The sequence below is a fragment of the Mustela nigripes genome, chromosome 6 (assembly GCF_022355385.1).
Source record: "Mustela nigripes isolate SB6536 chromosome 6, MUSNIG.SB6536, whole genome shotgun sequence".
NCBI classification, from domain to species: domain Eukaryota; kingdom Metazoa; phylum Chordata; class Mammalia; order Carnivora; family Mustelidae; genus Mustela; species Mustela nigripes.
The window spans coordinates 15,327,138-15,344,932 of NC_081562.1; the positions used below are offsets into that span (position 1 = coordinate 15,327,138).

General features: G+C 37.4%; 1 protein-coding gene across 6 annotated transcripts in view; it reads right to left on the reverse strand.

Annotated features, from left to right (window-relative positions):
• Positions 1–17,795, reverse strand: part of RIC8B (RIC8 guanine nucleotide exchange factor B) — a 98,898-nt gene that overhangs the window by 52,607 nt on the left and 28,496 nt on the right. For all 6 annotated transcript variants that reach the window (XR_009404729.1, XR_009404728.1, XR_009404730.1 and 3 more), the window contains exon 3: positions 9,063–9,671. Coding sequence is in view for 3 of the 6 variants with exons in the window: in XM_059402180.1 (XP_059258163.1) it covers positions 9,063–9,671 (609 nt within the window). In the remaining 3 variants the exon portion in view is untranslated. The remainder of the gene's footprint in view (positions 1–9,062; positions 9,672–17,795) is intronic.

The following is a 17,795-nucleotide window of genomic DNA, read 5'->3' on the forward strand; positions in this document are numbered from 1 at the left end:
CTGATGCCCAACTGTGTGTGCCACCCAGGTACTCCTTCCATTTCCTAACTCTTAATAAGATGTTTTCCTTGGTTTTGAAAATTAAGTGGGAATGCACTTCCTTTAAAAAGAGTTTTAAGATTTTCCTTAGGCACGTGAGTTAGGCAGTCAGTTAAGTGTATGACTCTGGATTTCAGCTCAGGTTATGATCTCAGGGTTAGGAGACTGAGACCTGCGTCGGGTTCCATGCTGAACGAGGAGTTGGCGTGGGATTCTCTCTCTCTCCCCATTCCCACCCCCACACACTTGCTCATGCATGCTGTCTCTCAAAACAAAAACCAACACTAGATTTTCCTTTATTCTAGGTATCACAGTTGCTCTCTTCTCACACTGATGTTGATAAGCTTCTTGCAAAACTATCCACTTTGATCTTTTTACTTGCAACTGTAAACCAAAATCCTACTTCTTTCCATCCCATTTCCTTGTGTCCCAACTTGTATAACACCAATTCCCAAGTTGTACCTATGTCTGCAATGCCCTTTTACCATAAATCCACTAAATTCTCTCTATTTCTGTACCCAAAGCAACTGGTGAAATCCATGGATTGTTTCCCCCACTCCTGGCATCACCAATTCCTTTTCATCTCCTAGGTCTCAGCTAAAACATTTTATCAGAGAAGCCTCTTCCTTGTCCACTTCATCTAAGTAGGCTTCTTCCTTCATTATTTTCTATCACTATCTTATTATGATTCCTTTCATAAAATCATAATTTGTAATGCCACACTTGCATTTCCATTGCTTTCTCCACTAATCTGGTAACTTTAGAAGTTTAGAGTACATATGTTAAATAGGTGTTCAATATTTATTTATTTAGACAGGGAGAGAGAGAGGAAAGAGAGAGAGGCAGAGGGAGAGGAAGAAAGAGAATCCCAAGTAGGTTCCACACCCAGTGTGAAGCCCATGTAGGGCTCAATCCTACTGTTCCGAGACCATGATCAGACCGAAACCAAGATTTCGATGCTCAACTGACTGAGCCACCCAGGTGCCCCAATATTCAATAATTTTTAATGTAAATTATAAGTAAAACAAAAAAGAGATGCAGTCATCAGTGGGCAGCTAGATAAATTTTCACAAAATGAGCACATCCATATAACCAACACAAAAATGATCCAATGTCAAGATCAAGAACTGCAGAATTCCCCTCATGGCCTCTTCAGATGACAGTCACCTGTTCTTCAAGGGTAATTCTAGTTTCTAACATTATAGATGATTTTTTGTTGTCACTCAAGTTTGCTTGAATGGAATCATAAAACTTAGGCCCTTTTGTGTCTGGTTCTGAGATTCGTCCAGGTTGGTATGTGTAGCTAGTCTACGCATTTTCATCATTTGTGTTCATTTTCATCACTTGAGAGTAGTGCTATTTGAGGTGCAGTCTGTGGACCAGTGTCGATCCACACCCTGTTTGCCACTGACCTGCAGTGCCCCCTGTGCAAAAAGTATGCATGAACATTTAGAGACTTTTCCAGTTTGACAATACATGTAATATTGTGTTATATAAGAGTTTTATTCTGATAGCTAGGGCAAAAAAGAATCTGGTCCTTCACCACAGTTAGTTTAAGAAAGCACTGCTGAATGCAGTGGATATGTTACACTTTACTTACCTATCCTACTCTGGATGGACACTTGGGATTGTTTCCAGTTTGGGGCTATATTGATGGGTACTTCTGTGAATATAATTTCTTACGCCTCATATGCTGTGTCAAGCTTTAGAGTATACTGCCAAATAGTGTTTCAAAGTGTTTATACCATTTTACACTCCTAATAGTTACTCTACAGTTGTGGCAACACTTGGTATTGTCAGAGTTATAAAATTTAGTCATTCTTTTGGGTGTGCAGTGGTCTCTTATTATGCATTTTCCTGATGACTAATGAAGTTTCATATGACTACTGGTCATTTGGATACCTCTTTTGTCAAGTGCCTGTTCAAGGCTTTTTGCTGATTTTTTTATTGGGTTGACTCTTTATGGATTTGTAAGGCTTTTTAATGTATTCTGTATAGAGTTCTTTATAGATGTGTTGCAAATAACTCCTCTGCTTTGGTGGCCTGCTTTTTTACTTTCTTCTCTTGATGAGCTCATTTTAATGAAGATCAATTTGTCTTTTCCTTTAAAATTTGATTTTTATTTTGTCAGTTTTAGAAATCTTTGCCTACTTAAGAAATGTTTGATAGATAAAGTCATGAAGATAATCTGTTTCCTTCTTAAAGCTTTATTATTTTAACTTTCATATTTAGGTCCGTATCTATCTCAAATTAATTTTTGTGTATGGCATAAGGTAAGGATTCAAATTAGTTTTTCTTCCATAAAGACATACAATTGATCCAGTACAACTTATTAAAAAGTCTACTCTTTCCCCACTGCACTTCAACATTACCTGTATCATAAATGAGTTGACTATGTATGTGTAGGTTTATTTCTAGACTCTATTCCATTAGTCTGTCTCAGTCAAAGTTTGCTGAATGAATGCTACCATTTAAGAAGTATTATTTAACAAAGGTTAGAGTAGATACTATTTTCTAGTATTGGCTATTCTGCTGTATGACTTTCCATAAGTAATTTAAACTCTGAACTTTCATGTCCTTTTTTTATCAAATGGGGTTAATGCTCTTTTGTCACAAAGATGCTGGATAGATTAAATATAACTATTCTTTATAAAATATTACACAAATACAGTTTATATAACTATAATTTACTTGCTTCATCTTAGTTTTGATATCTTTAAGATATCTATATTCTCTCCTCTGAAATCATATCTTTCAGATATCAATATTCTGTCTTCTGAAATCTTTCTCTCCAAAGATTGAGAAGAAAAAAAGCCACCAGCGATGAAGGGAGGAGGAAGAGACAGAAAGCAAACAGGCTTGATAGTGATAGTAGAAATCAAAATAAAGTAACACTCAATTAAAAGGGAGATAAAAACTCAGGAAAGTCTTTGGGAACTCTTTATATAGTCCTTACTTCTTAATTACAAATTCTATTACTGTCCTGCTGCCTTTTTTCTCCTGTGCAAACTGTGGAAGATTTCACTTTTGTTTGGTAAAGGTATGGATTTCCTCATATCTTTCCATTCAAAGTGTCAAGTGATCTAATCAATGCCTGTGAAAGTCTGAAGGGAGAAAACTGCACACCAAGTCCTAACATTGTATTGTTATCCCAGGACAGTTCTAGTTTCTTCAAGAAGGTTTAGGAATGTGTGAAAATTTGATTTCAATTCCATAAAAAGTGAAAGACTTCAGACACAGACATACATACACACAGAAGTATACACAAATTTACCTAGAAATAAAGCTATATCTCAGGTAACATTTGACGCTGTTTTACCCTAGCCCTTCTGCTTTACCTTTACTAAGGTTATCTTTCCTGCCAAATTGTATATAATCAAAATCTCAGTCTCCTCACAGGCAAAGATAATGTATTTTACCTCTGCATCTTTTTCATTGAACATGGTGCTGGGCACAGAGTAATAATATGATGCTTTTTTGAATTAATTTATGAGGGAAGATATAAATGTTATAAAGTAGAATGCCGTAACTCTAAAAAGGCTAGAAATCTGCTGCTCTAAACAATGTTCTTAAATCTTTTAGGCTTCTAGTTAATTTTGTAATAGCTTCGACTCTTTTTTTTTAATATTTTATTTATTTATTTGACAGAGATCACAAGTAGGCAGAGAGGCAAGCAGAGAGAGAGAGGGAAGCAGAGCAGAGAGCCCGCTGAGCAGAGAGCCTGATGTGGGGCTCGATCCCGGGACCCGGGATCATGACCTGAACCGAAGGCAGAGGCTTTAACCCATTGAGCCACCCAGGTGCCCCAGCTTTGACTTTTTAAAAAAGATTTTATTTATTTGAGAAAGAGAGAATATGAGCAGGGGTAGGGGCAGAGGAAGAAGGGGAAGCAGACTATGCAGAGTGGGGAGCCAGACATAGGGCTTGATCCCAGGATCCTGATATCATGACCTAAGCCTAAGGCAGATACTTAACCAACTTAGTTACCCGGATGCCCCAACAGCTTTGACATTTTAAAAGGTATCATAAACTTTTCCTTCTTCCCTGCTTACTTTGGATTTTTTCTCCTATATATTTCTCTATATCACACTTAATTTTTCATTAAACAAATATTTATTGAATGTGTACTCTGTCCTGGGTTATGTTGCTTGGCAGAAAGACTATGCCAGTGAGGTCAGATAAACCCTCAAAGATCTAGAACATATGGTATTTGAAGCATCTGTGCATTACGGAGGTGAATCTTTCTTATTTTTAAACATACAGAAAATATAGAGAAGAAAAGTAAGTAATGTAACAAACAGTTGTATATCCATCTCTGTTCATATGTCTGATTTTCCTCTTAGACTGTTAGTTCTTTGAGGGCAATGATACTTTCTTCATCTCGTATCTTGTATGACTAATGTAGAACTCAGCATATATTGGGCACTCAATATTTACTGAAAAGATGATTCAGCAAAAAAAAAAAATGGCACAGCTTGAAGCTTTATTTTTATTTAATTAATATCGTGTCCTTTTCCCACATTCCCTTTCAAGTCTCTAAAATAATCATGGCACTAACCTCTTCTGTTATAATGTGACATTCCCAAATAACTCCTATGGACAGTCACTGTTTTATCTGACTTAAATGCATCTTTTGACTACTCAGATACTTATATTACTTCTCTCTTTGCTCTTGGTTGTCTGGCTCTACCATGTCTGTTGGTCCTTGTGTCTTCTCGTCACAATGTACTGATAACCTGGAAAGCACTGCAGAAGGGAGTGTTTGCTAAGTGACGGATCTCTACAGTAACATGCTTAACTCCATCAACAAAGAGATTTAGCAAAGTGTTAAAGGAGGAGGAAGACAAGACCATTTCAGTTAATGGAAAGGAATCTCCAAATTAATCTGCTGATGGTATCAGCAGACAGGCAGGAATTTAACACTGAGGCATGAACCTAAAATGGACAAACGGCACTAATCTGGTAAGCCTCAAGAAAAACCCAGTCATTAATTTTCTGGTTTTGATGAACTGGAAGTGAACAGTGATTAAAAATACCTATAAAACATTTAAAACTCAAACCAAACATCTATATTTTCTGTAACAGTTGAGCTGTCTAATAGATAAAGATCTTTAAAGGTGAAAGCCCAGGGTCTGGAAAGTTAGCATAAACTAGCACTCTTCTGAAGGGCAGCTTGTCAATACATATCAAAAACCCTTAGAGTTTTAAAAAATCTTTTGGCACAATAATTTCAGGAATTTATCTACAAAATTTTCTAATAAGAAAATTCACTGCATTACCATATAAAACAGCAAACAAATGCAAACAATCTAAATGCCTACACATAAGGAATTTGTTAAAGGTTGAGAGATCTTTATGAAGGAATATTCACGTATAAAATTACATATTAAGTATAAAATGACTTATGAAGATTAGTTCTTCACAAGGATTTGCCAACCTTTGACAGAAAGAATAAATTGGCAGTTAAATTATTTTTTTGGGTGGCACCTGGGTGGCTCAGTGGGTTAAAGCCTCTGCCTTTGACTTGGGTCATGATCCCAGAGTCCTGGGATCGAGTCCCGCATAGGGCTCTCTCTCAGCAGGGAGCCTGCTTCCTCCTCTCTCTCTGCCTGCCTCTCTGCCTACTTGTGATCTTTGTCAAATAGATAAAATAAAATCTTAAAAAAAAAATTTATATTTTGGTTGCAGAACTCTTTTTATCCCCACTTGAAATCTAGTTACAACCTACTATAAAGAGAAAAAACAATAGCAACTGTAACAATCAAAGATGCTCTTTTGAAAGTGAGGGTGGAGAACCTGGAACTCATCTTATTCCTAGGAACTTTATGGCTCCAAGGAACATTTTGAAAACCACCACTCTTCAAGAACATTTACTGTGGAAAAAAAGATCAAGACTACAAAATGACTGCGTTTTTATAAAAACAAATTACACATATGTTTATATTTACATACTATACAATGAAGAATGGTTAGAAAGGTATATATCATATGCAAACAGTGATTATCTTCGAGTGGTAGTTTTATAGGTGATTTGCAGTTTTTTATTGCCTCTATACTCTTCCCCTTAGATCTATGATAAGCATGTATTTTCATTATAAGGAAAATAATATTAGTTATTTTTAAAGTTAAGTTTTAAAGTTGGATTCTTCTGTATAATGAGTTTTCAATGTCCTTTTATTTCCATAGCTATCTTCAAGCATGAACAAATCTTCAGGTGCTTGTTTCATTGGAGAAAGATGCCATTTGCTGACAATCAAGGTGTTATTAAAGTCCAAGTAAATGGGCTCTTACTGGCAAGTTTCTCTGCACCCTTTTTACAGATTTTCCTTATGTTAAGTTCTGAGTCCCTCCCTATGCTCTGATTTCTGGGTCTTTCCACATGCTGTTCAATTTCTGTGAAACGTTCACCTCCCCAGTTGTCAAACAGTTCCATCGTTTTGTCATCCTATCTCAGGAGACACCTTCACAGCTCTTCCCTGACTATGCTAACTATTCGCAGTCATTGCACTTTTCTCTCCTAGCACTTAACACAATTTGAATTATAGATTTGTTTACTTATTTATTACCTGTCCTACCAATAAAACTGAAGGCAGAGACTATGCCTATAATTTGCCAAGATATTACACAATGCTGGTATAATATTTAGTAAATGGCCATAAATATTTATTGACGGACTGACTGACTAAATGTTTGCTAAAATTTGAATCTGGAGACTCAAGGAAACTGAATTGGTTAAAACAACAACAACAACAACAACAACAAACCTTTCCCACACTCTTGCCTAAATGAGTTGGCAAGTTCCTGGTTTCAATACTGTTCATATTTCTGATAACTTCAGTAATAACCCGAGTCACAATAACTGGGCACATTTTTATAATGGCTTTATCTACTGATCCACAACTCACAAGAAGCCCTAGGTCTGCACAGATGCCTGCTTCAGGTCCTTTCTCACGTATCTTTTGGAGAATAAACCTTCTATTACCCAGAATGAATAATTGCTGCTTCAACATCTTCAAGGCTTCTTCCAGACCCACTATTTAACTGATGAAGGCTAATCTCAATTTACTGATATATATTACATGTCATTCCATACTTATACTGATGTGCGGCCATTGAATTATAATAAACCCTTTTAGTCCGGAATTGGAACAGTGTGAGCTACTATTTTGGGCACAATTTAAATAACAGGGGCTCCAACAATGGCAAACCAACAGTCTCAGAAGAGCTCTTGCAACTAAATGGAGAACTTAAAAACACCAAAACAAACAGTGTAAGAAAAATAACCATAGAAGGTACCAAATAAGCACAGAGACATAATATTTTAAATACTTCCAAATATTTGGTTTCAAAGCATAAATGGAGCATGTGGGCTTTCCACATCTTTTCCTGCCAAGTCTCAGGAAAAACTGACCATACTACAGTCATCTAAAACAGCTGTTAGGACTGATCTTCAAATATTTGGTTTCAAAATATAGACCTATTTGCACTTTAAAACTCAGATGCCTGCATATTCCCACTATAGCACTGTACAGAGATAATCCTCTCAAAGTAGGCTGCTGGCAAAAACAGATCTGTATTCATGGTGAGCACTGCTTCAAATGGACACAGCAAGATCCTAGCCTAAGTCCTCAGGTCAGCTGTCATAAAAGATAATTTACCCCGGCACCAAAATACTCCATTTGTTTCTTTCCTTCTTCTTCTTCTTCTTCTTCTTCTTCTTCTTCTTCTTTTTTTTTTAAAGCATTTATTTATTTATTTGAGAGAGAGAGAGAGCACAAGTAGGTAGAGCGGCAGGCAGAGGGAGAGGGAGAAGCAGGCTCTGCTGAGCAGGGAGCCTGATATGGGACTCGATCCCAGAACCCTGGGATCATGACCCGAGCCGAAGGCAGAGGCTTTAACCCACTGAGCCACCCAGGTGCCCTCTTTCCTTATTCTTTTCTTTTTTGCTTTCTTTCTTTTCTTTTCTTCTTTTTTTTTTTAAGGCAGGGGCTCAATTTCACTCATCATTTAAGGTTAAAGAAAGGATGTAAATGTGAAATGTTAAGATTCTAGAAACAAGGAGGGACGCCTGGGTGGCTCAGTTGGTTAAGCAGCTGCCTTCAGCTCAGGTCATGATCCCAGGGTCCTGGGATCGAGTCCCACATTGGGCTCCTTGCTTGGCAGGGAGCCTGCTTCTCCCTCTGTCTCTTCCTGCCACTCTGTCTGCCTGTGCTCGCTCTCTCTCCCTCTCTCTCTCTGACAAATAAATAAAATCTTAAAAAAAAAAAAAAGATTCTAGAAACAAGGAAAAAAGTTTATGTCCATTTTGCTTACAATTGTTGCCTTCCTTAAACTAAGTTTCTTGTTTAGCATATCGTTCTTGTGGGTACTTAGATATAAACTATCAACTCTGCCTTTGGCTGCTGTAAGGTCTAAGCCACAGAAAAGGATCTTAGTCCAGAAAAAACCTTTCCCACACTGTGGTGTAACTGTATTTTCTAGAACTGTGTAAAAGTATGGATATCTAGTTGTAGTCCTATATTTCTGATAGTTATCTCATACTGTAACACTCTAGGGATGATAGGGGATACCCAAAAGATCTTTTGCTCTTCTGAACAGACATGAATTCTGATTCATCAATTTTATCTGGCCTAATTTAGCTTATCTTTTCTTTGAGAAGGCAATCATTGTAAATGCCTATAACTTTATGAATCATATTGCTTTATTTCCCTTCAAATCTTCTCATTTAAACCTTGTTACTGAAAGAGGCACTCAAAAAAAAAAAAAAAGGCAGGTGATAGAAGAACTGGGAAAAGGAATTATATTTGCCAACCTTACAAAATAATAATACATAGTTAACTAATTGGAATTAAACATTTAAAAATCCATAAAAAACAAAAATAATGAAATAGCCCATCTTCATCCTATTTTTCTGGTAAGTGTTACACAAATGGGAAGTAAGGATTCCGCCCTTGTAGGCAGCTCTAGAGATGGCCCAGACCAATTAAGTTATAAGTAGATAAGAATATCCTTCTCAACCTTACCTCTTTATGCACCTTCCAACTGTCTACCGTCACATTGAAGAGAGCTTTGAGGGCCTCAATGGCACAGTCTGTCTCCTGAGGTGAGAGAGGAGGTCCATTATGGTCTATGGCCGATTCATATTCATCGGTCCACTTGATGCTAAAGGCACTTTCCAAGATCTGGGTTAGCAGCGGTAGTCCCTGGAGCTCATAGCGCAATTGTGACCTGATGTCGGTGTGCAAAAGTGACAGGAGGAAGAGCAAGCGCAAGTCAAAGCACTTAATGTCATTGATAAACTTTCGGTCCTTGCACTTTCTCAGGAGGTTACAGAGCTTTGCAGCAAGGTTAAGTTCCAGGCTGAGCTGCTGTGCCATCTGACTGTTGAACACTATGTTACACAGACATTTTAATGACTCCACAATAACTGGGAACTCTGACACCTTCTCCAAAGAATCATCCGACTCATTTAGCTTGGCTAATCGCAGCAGTATCTGCATATTTTCCTTGGTTGTCACAGGAACTAAAACCTTTTTGTCTCTGGAGAGAATGCGGAGAACTTCCAGGCAGGACACTTGACATGTTGTTGGGATATCCTTTACAAGGACTTTAAATATGCCTTCACAGAGTTTCTGAAAAACAAGAACGAGTATTCAAAAATCATTACTTGGCTTAAATGATTTAAAACAGAATACTTCTCTACCAATGTATGTAACAGCAATCAGATTCTGGCTAGAAAAGATTTTTCATTATTTTTTTTTTAAGTCACACAATATTAGAACTGAAAGAGACCTTATATTTGCTGCACTTCTTCCACTTACAGATATGGAAATTAAAGGCCAGAGAGGCTGTACTGGGCCAGAGTGAATCAGTCGGGTCTTACATAGCTTTGTTCTCAACAGATTTTTAATATCAGAATACACAGACTATCAGGATAAAGGCAATTAGTCTGAATCATAGCTAATGGCTCAAAGTGTACATATCCATCTTGCATTTTTTGAAATTTAATTATTCCTATTATTCCTAAATTTAAGAACCACTGATCATTCTTTCAAAATTCAACAGCCAGCTTTCTTGTCCATAAATTGCAGGTCTGGGTCTCTCAAGCTCACACCGTACATGTGAAGCAAGCAGGTATAAACTACTCTCTTGCTGACCATTTTTGTACCTGTTACATCTTATAAAAACAACAGCAACAACCAGGACTAACATCAGATTTTACAAAGTTTGTATTTACCTATTATCAGACTTTAATTCTTATAAAGAGGCTATCTTTGGGTCAAGCATGATGATAAGAATCCCAGGCTGTGTGTACCTTCTCAGTACTTCCTAGTTGTACAGCCATGAAGTGGCAACTTTAAATGTATAGTTGACCATTAAACAGGGGTTTGAACTGCATGGGTTCACTTACACATGTTTGTTTGTTTGTTTGTTTTTTTATAAATACAGTATAGTACTATAAATGTATTTTGTCTTCCTTATGATGTTTTTAATAACACTTTTCTCTACCTTACTTTATTGTAAAAAAAAAGGATACAATAATATATAACAAATAAAATATGTGTTAACTAAGTTATTGGTAAGGTTTCTTGTCAACATTAGATTATCAGTAGTTAAAGTTTCTGGAGAGTCAAAAATTGCATGCAGATTCTTTGACTGTGCTGGGGACTAGCACCCTAACCTCTACATTGTTTAAGGGCTGGCTATACTATGTTCTGGAGGTGGGAAGGAAATTAACTTGACAAGCCGAGAAAAATTTATAATATTGTCAACTCTAACCCGGCCATCTCTGATAACTAGAAGGGACTTTCATTCAATGTCTTATTATTATCGTTAAGGCATAAAAAAAAAAAAATGAACGCAAGTTTGGGGGAGTAGTATAATGTCCCCATTACAGAAATATAAAAAACAGGGAAATTCTTCTCCAATGTCTGATCTTTCAGATCCAAGACAAAAAACAAAAACAAAAACAAAACCACATTCTATATACTACTTCCTATGCAGTGTATTTCTGGAGGTGGAGTCAGATAACACTTGTTCCCATATAACTTTACTCAGGAGAGAAATCATCTACACTGCTGCTTAAGTTAAGAAACATGTAATAAATAAGGTATTATAAAATATTATATATGTGAATTTGGAGTTCTACATATTGAGTTAAAAAGACACGGTTACCTCCTTCCTTTTTAAACCAAAGAGAAGAGCAACAATAAAATACCCCCCAAATTTACAGACGATATGGGTCCTTTCTTGTTCCACTTTCAGACTCAAGAAAGAAAAGGCAAAGCATGAATACAAATAGGAACAGACAAAGCTATAAATCAAATGGATTGAAATTCTCAGACATAAGAAGGCTACATGATAGAGATTAGAGAGCCTACAAAATTTATAGTTAAAAATTTCCTCATCTATAGGCTTCCTGAAGTTCAATGGGCAACCAAAGACAAGAGTTCTAGTTTTAAAGCACAATTTTCAATCATAGTTGTTCTTAAATACACATAGTTGTTCTTTTCACAGATCTGCCTCACATAATGATCACTAGGTAGGTTTTTGCTATAATTTCAACATATTTTGAAAATTAAACCACTTTTTGGATAATGATTCTTTTCTCTCTCTTTTATTACAACCTGCCCAAAAAATTCAAGACATACCTAAAATACAACAAAAGTGATGCTTAATAGACACACTTACTGCTATACTCAACATAATCATTTTTTAGTCAGAGAAGATTTAAAGAGCAAATTAATAAATCACATACATTTGGATGAACCAGAAAAACTTTGTTTTGCATACATACATACACCAGGCAAGAAAACTGGAGAAGGAGCATCCTTCACACTTTTCCCACTGCATGAGTGTATACTCTACCTGCTTCAAAGGTACTCTTGTATTTCACCTTTATTTTTGCTCTAACGGTATTTTTCTGTGCTGTAACTATTTTTTTTTCAACTGATTTTACTCTTCCTAAAACATACTTTCCTCTCTTTTGAAACACTTTCCACAGCTCCCTGGTGCCCACAGAATGCAGCTGAAATGAGCCCACAGCTCCCTTTTCCACTGCTCTCTCTGTCCTGCATGGCTCCCCTTCTTTTTCACGTGCTTCAAACGGATTCCCAGGCCTCTGGCTACACGTCCTAGCCTCTCCCCTGCTCCTTCTTCCACGGCAGGCCCTGCTACCATGTCTACCCGTCAGGAACCCACTCTTTTTCTCAGGTTTAGTTTGAAGACTGAGGCGTCTACATGCTTCCCCTGTCGCTCCCTCTTTGGCTGTTTGTGCTTCCAACTAAAACTAAGTTTTTGCTTTTGTGTAGAGTAAATTGTTGGAGCATCTCACTCCTTTTCCAGGCTCCTTAATAGAGGCTATGTTTCATCTATATCCCTGTAGCTGGCTCAGGTGTGCTAGAACTTTTTTTTTTTTTTTTAAAGATTTATTTATTTATTTATTTGACAGACAGAGATCACAAGTAGGCAGAGAAGCAGGCAGAGGGGGAGGGGGGAAGCAGGCTCCCTGCTGAGCAGAGAGCCCAATGCGGGGCTCGATCCCAGGACCCTGAGATCATGACCTGAGCCAAAGGCAGAGGCTTAACCCACTGAGCCACCCAGGCGCCCCTAGATCTATTTTTAAGTGCAAGATAACCACAAATTCCCATCCTTAAAACCTAACCCCTGACTCTCCAGCATCTTCTAAAGAATGATTCCTTCATATCCCTCCTCCATCAGGCATCACTATCAAGTCTTCTCTTCCTCTTTCTGCAAGTACAACAGACTGTCATTACATTATATGTTAGGTACAGACCGTTTTTATTTACTTTCAAAATATTTATACAGACTCGTTCAACTGACACGCGCGTGTGTGTGTGTGTATTTTAAATATTTTATTTGAGAGAGGGAGACAGAAACAGCGACAGAGAGCATGACTGGGAGGAAAGGGAGAAGCAGGCTCCCTGATGTGGGACTCAATACGAGAACTCTGGGATCATGACCTGCTAATCAACCTTTACTCTGAAAATTATTTTGGTACCTTAAGTTATCAGGGAACCCAATTTTTTCCATTAAAATTAATGGAAATATTTTCTGGTTAATAACTTCCACTTACAGGTCTGTTTCTCTGTAATGAACTAAAGTCATAAGGCAAAGTCTAGGTATGCTTACAAAGTATAACTACCAAGAATCAAAGAGTCTGAGGAAAAGCCCTTTTAAAATGCTCACTAACTTAGCAAGCCATGACTACTTCTATAAAGTCAGACTGCAAATCCAACAGCATAAATTCAAGAGTAAGATCCCAAATGGTTCCCCAATGTTAATACTAGTACTGCCAGAAAAGGTTAGTTTGCTCCTGAACTGAAACCTGGGAGTCTACTACAGCAGTGGTTCTCAAACTTCATCATGCATCATAATCCGCTAAAGGATTTGTTAAGACACACTTTTTGCACTTCACCCCCAGAATTTCTGATTCAGTAGGTCTTGAGTGAGGCTCTGGAATTGGGACATTTAACAAGTTCCTAAATTCTGCTGATGATTCAGGAGCCACACTCTGAGAACCACTGAACTATGGTTAATAATGGACTGCTGTAACTTGGATATGAGAGGGTAGGGGTAATTGAGAGCAAGGAACCAGGTAAATACAGAAAAGTAGGCAGAGTTGAAAGCCATTAGCACGAATACCTTAATTTCTCCTTGACTGTCCTGAAGATGTATAAGGGTGGAAGGGATAGGAATGGGGTGTCACTATCTGGTCACATTACTTTTCTTATCTTAAATATTAAAAACTACTCCAGGGGTAAAGTATATTACTTGTTTAAGGTAAGCGGTCCTGGGCTTGAAATTTGTTTAATTTACCATGGACTCTAGAACCAGAGCAGTTTGTGATTAAGGGCATAATTTCTGGATTTAAATTTCTTGTATTCAAACCTTGGCTCTTCTACCATCTTTTAATGGTGAGACTGTGGCAAACTTGGCCTCCCTGGGCCTCATTTACTGTAAGAGTTACATGACATCCACATGTCTAGCACTTAGAATAGTGCCTGGCATGTGGCGAGTGTTCAGTACAGGTTTTACAACTTAGTATATCTCAGTGAATCTCAAAGTTCACAGTTTAGCATTTAAGATTTTCCAACCTGCTTTTTCAGATTTCTCTTTCATACTATGCCCCCTTAAACCCTCCTCTCTAGCTATATTCCCTTCCAAATTATCTCACAAGGAGCTCTTTTTTTCTTTCTTATTGCCTCCCATCTCCCTGCATCCATTCCTCTTTAGCTATTCAACTTTTAACCATTCTCCAAAGCTAAATCACTTTTGATATAAATTTTTTTCTAACCACTTCAGCCCCCAACATTCTTCCTCTCCAAGGAATATCCAAACCACAATTTGCTGCAGTCATTTGGTGCTCAACACATCCTTCCTGTTACTAAAAGCTCTCTAGTAGAAAAACATTCGTAATTACACTAGCTAGTATATTTTACGTGCAGTAGACAGAAGGATTTATTCTTAGTCAATCTACTGATTAGCAGTAACCCATGCATATTGTTTTGACACAGCTATAATCATCTTGTGTACATCATCCTGTTCTTTTTAATTTTTAATTTAATTACCAGCATTTTTCCACATTGCCAGAATACTTATAAAAATAATTTTAGGGCGCCTGGGTGGCTCAGTCCATTAAGCATCTACCTTTAGTTAAGGTCATGATCCCAGGGTCCTGGGACCAAACCCCATGTCAGATTCCCTGCTCATTGGGGAATCTGCTTCTCCCTCTCCCTCTGAGCTCTCTCTCTCAAATAAAATCTTAAAAAAATGTTTAAATCGATGCATTATTAAATGACTTCTGTTCTTAGTAAACCTCTAGAATGATATACAGCAGGATCCAGTAAGAAGAGTGGACTTATTAGCATCGGAAGGGGTGGTTTCATAATTTTAATAATTATGGTGATATTGTTTGCTTAATGTGGTGTAAAGTTTACAAAAGAACTTCTCATATATATCCTTCAATCTAAGAAATGCTCACTAAATACTTACCAAATTATTGCCTAAGGACACTTAACTAAGAAGTAGACCAGGCCTTTATCTAGATCATCTGACTCCAGTGTGATTTCCACTCCAAGTCAATGATTGTACCATTAGTGACCATTTATTAACTGTATCTTGAGCATGACAGCCTATTAGGCCTCTTTATTCATCTATACCACGCATTAACTGTTTAAGGCAGTGTTTTCTTCGGCAGCAAACATACTAAAACTGGAAGACTCGCTAAAGCAACCTTCTTCCAGCTCTAAAGTGAGAAGCTTTTCACTGTGAATCTGTAAAACTAAGATCAGCTTTGGCTTTAGCTATGAGACAAGTAGAACATGCTATAAAGCATGTATGAACATTCAAATGATCTTTTGTGATTTACAGTTTTAAAAGGTGATTTCTAAAAATACTTAAAAAAAACTCAATGTCAAGTTCTATACATAAAAAAGTCTTTGCTCAAAATATAGGCATCATAATTTACTATACTCTGGCAACCCAAAAGGTAGATGCTACTCTAAAGTGTCTACAGATTGGTGCCAGTTCACAAACTATTTGTTCCCAGACTACTGAGATAGTTACACAAATTGAAATAGGTATAAAAAACTGAATTTGCATTTAGAAATATTTATGGTAATCCAACTTTGCTGTGACTGTTGAAGGATATGATTGTTTCTTTTAATGTTTCACTTTCATTGTATTTTGTGAAAGCACTAGTCTACCACAAGTTCGGGAAAAACTGCAAAACAAACAAAAAACTCTTGGCCCTTCAACACAAATAATTTAAGAAGCACTGTTCAGAGAATGCATTTATTTTTAAATTTTTTTATTTTTAATTTTTTATTATGTTATGTTAGTCACCATACAGTACATCATTAGCTTTTTTTTTAAATTTATTTTTATTAGAGAGACAGAGATCACAGGTAGGCAGAGAGGCAGGCAGAGAGAGAGAGGAGGAAGCAGGCTTCGCTGAGCAGAGAGCCCAATGCGGGGCTCGATCCCAGGACCCTGAGATCATGATCTGAGCTGAAGGCAGAGGCTTAACCGAGCCACCCAGGCGCCCCACATCATTAGTTTTTGATGAGAGAATGCATTTTATATTATATAAGTTTTCTTCAACTGTATAACCAAAGTAGTAAAACAAACTCTGATCCCAGAATAATAAGGGAACAATATATCTCAAATATGCTTATCTAAGATTTAGTTTAATTGCTGGGCATTGTGTTGAAAACTGACAGCTGTCCACCAAAATCCATTCTTTCCTAAGAAGGAATGCCCAGTAAAAGAACTGTGGCAAAGCCCATGACTGCCTGGCTATACCACATTCCTCAGTGCTCTTCAAGGCCACATGCCTGAGCTCTTGCCTATGGAATGTATGTGGGCATGTGACATGACATTTTCGGGTTTGGGTCCCTATGACAGTAGGCATACCTTCTCCATTTTCTTGTCCCATTCTGTAACCTGGAAGTGGCAGCCCACTTCAAGAACGACAATGCTCAGATGGTGAAACATAACTTCACAGCTTAGAAGGAAATAGGGCAACTGAATAAATTTATGCAGCAGAGTCACTCACCCATCTAACTAGAACTAATCAATCACCTTAGAACTATTACTTGAAAAGGTAATAAAACCAACATTCCCTAAATCACATCTGTCTTGGGGCCCCTTTGTTGCAACAACTTAAACTTAAAACACCCTCTGAAATAGGACGTTTCATCAATAACCCATATAGAACCCCTTGTTCCATCATTCCGTAAGTGACAGAAGTTAAATTTCACCTCAATGACCCAGTTGTGCCATGGCTAGTTTGTATCTTCATTTGTTTATCTATTTATTAATTCACCAAAAAGACCCAAGTGTCTATTTAATAAATCCAAAGCAATGTCCTTCGTACTGGGTAGACAATGGCAAACTTCTAAGGAACTTAAAATTGAACATGCGAGAATTACAAAGAAATATAAGCCATGGATTATTGTGACAATAGGTCTGATAGGTCTATGCTAGAATTCCTCAGCCTCAGCACTACTGACACTTTGGACTGGGTAATTCTCTGAGGATATGTATCTTCAAAATATTTAATAGCATCCTTGGCCCCTACCCACTGGATGCCAGTAGCACCCTCTCACTACCTCTGCTCAGTCACAGCAATCAAAAATGTTTCCAGAAACTGCCAAATGTCTCCCAGGGAACAAAATCACCCCCTACTGAGAATCACTGATTTAAGTGTAAAAAACTATGATGGTACAAATCTAAATTCTATGGGAGGAAGTACACCAGTTCAGGGAAAGACTTCCTAAGGAAGTGGCATCTAAGGTGAGAGCTGAAATGTACATGTTTGATTTCCATTCAATCATTTAACAAACACTTGAATGCCTACTGTATTACTGTGTCATGCGATAGCTGTATACTGGTGAACAAAACAAACAATTCTTTTATGTGTTATGGGGATGGCAGTATAATGGGGAAGATAAATAAACAAAAAATTTTATTGTTAAAAGAGAAATAACAGGATGGTATGATTGAAAATAATAGGGGAAAGGATCAACTTAAGAGTGATATTTAAGCCACCTAATGGTGAGATGGTGCTAAAAGTGCAAAGAGTACTGCAGGCAGAGCCTGGTGTGTTTAAGGTCATGAAAGCCAGAAAGGATGATGTTAGTGGCCGAGTGCTCGGAGATGTAACTGGAAAGCAAAACGGCCCCAGATCACGTGGAGTTTTATAGGCTTCGATACAGAGATTAGATTAGACT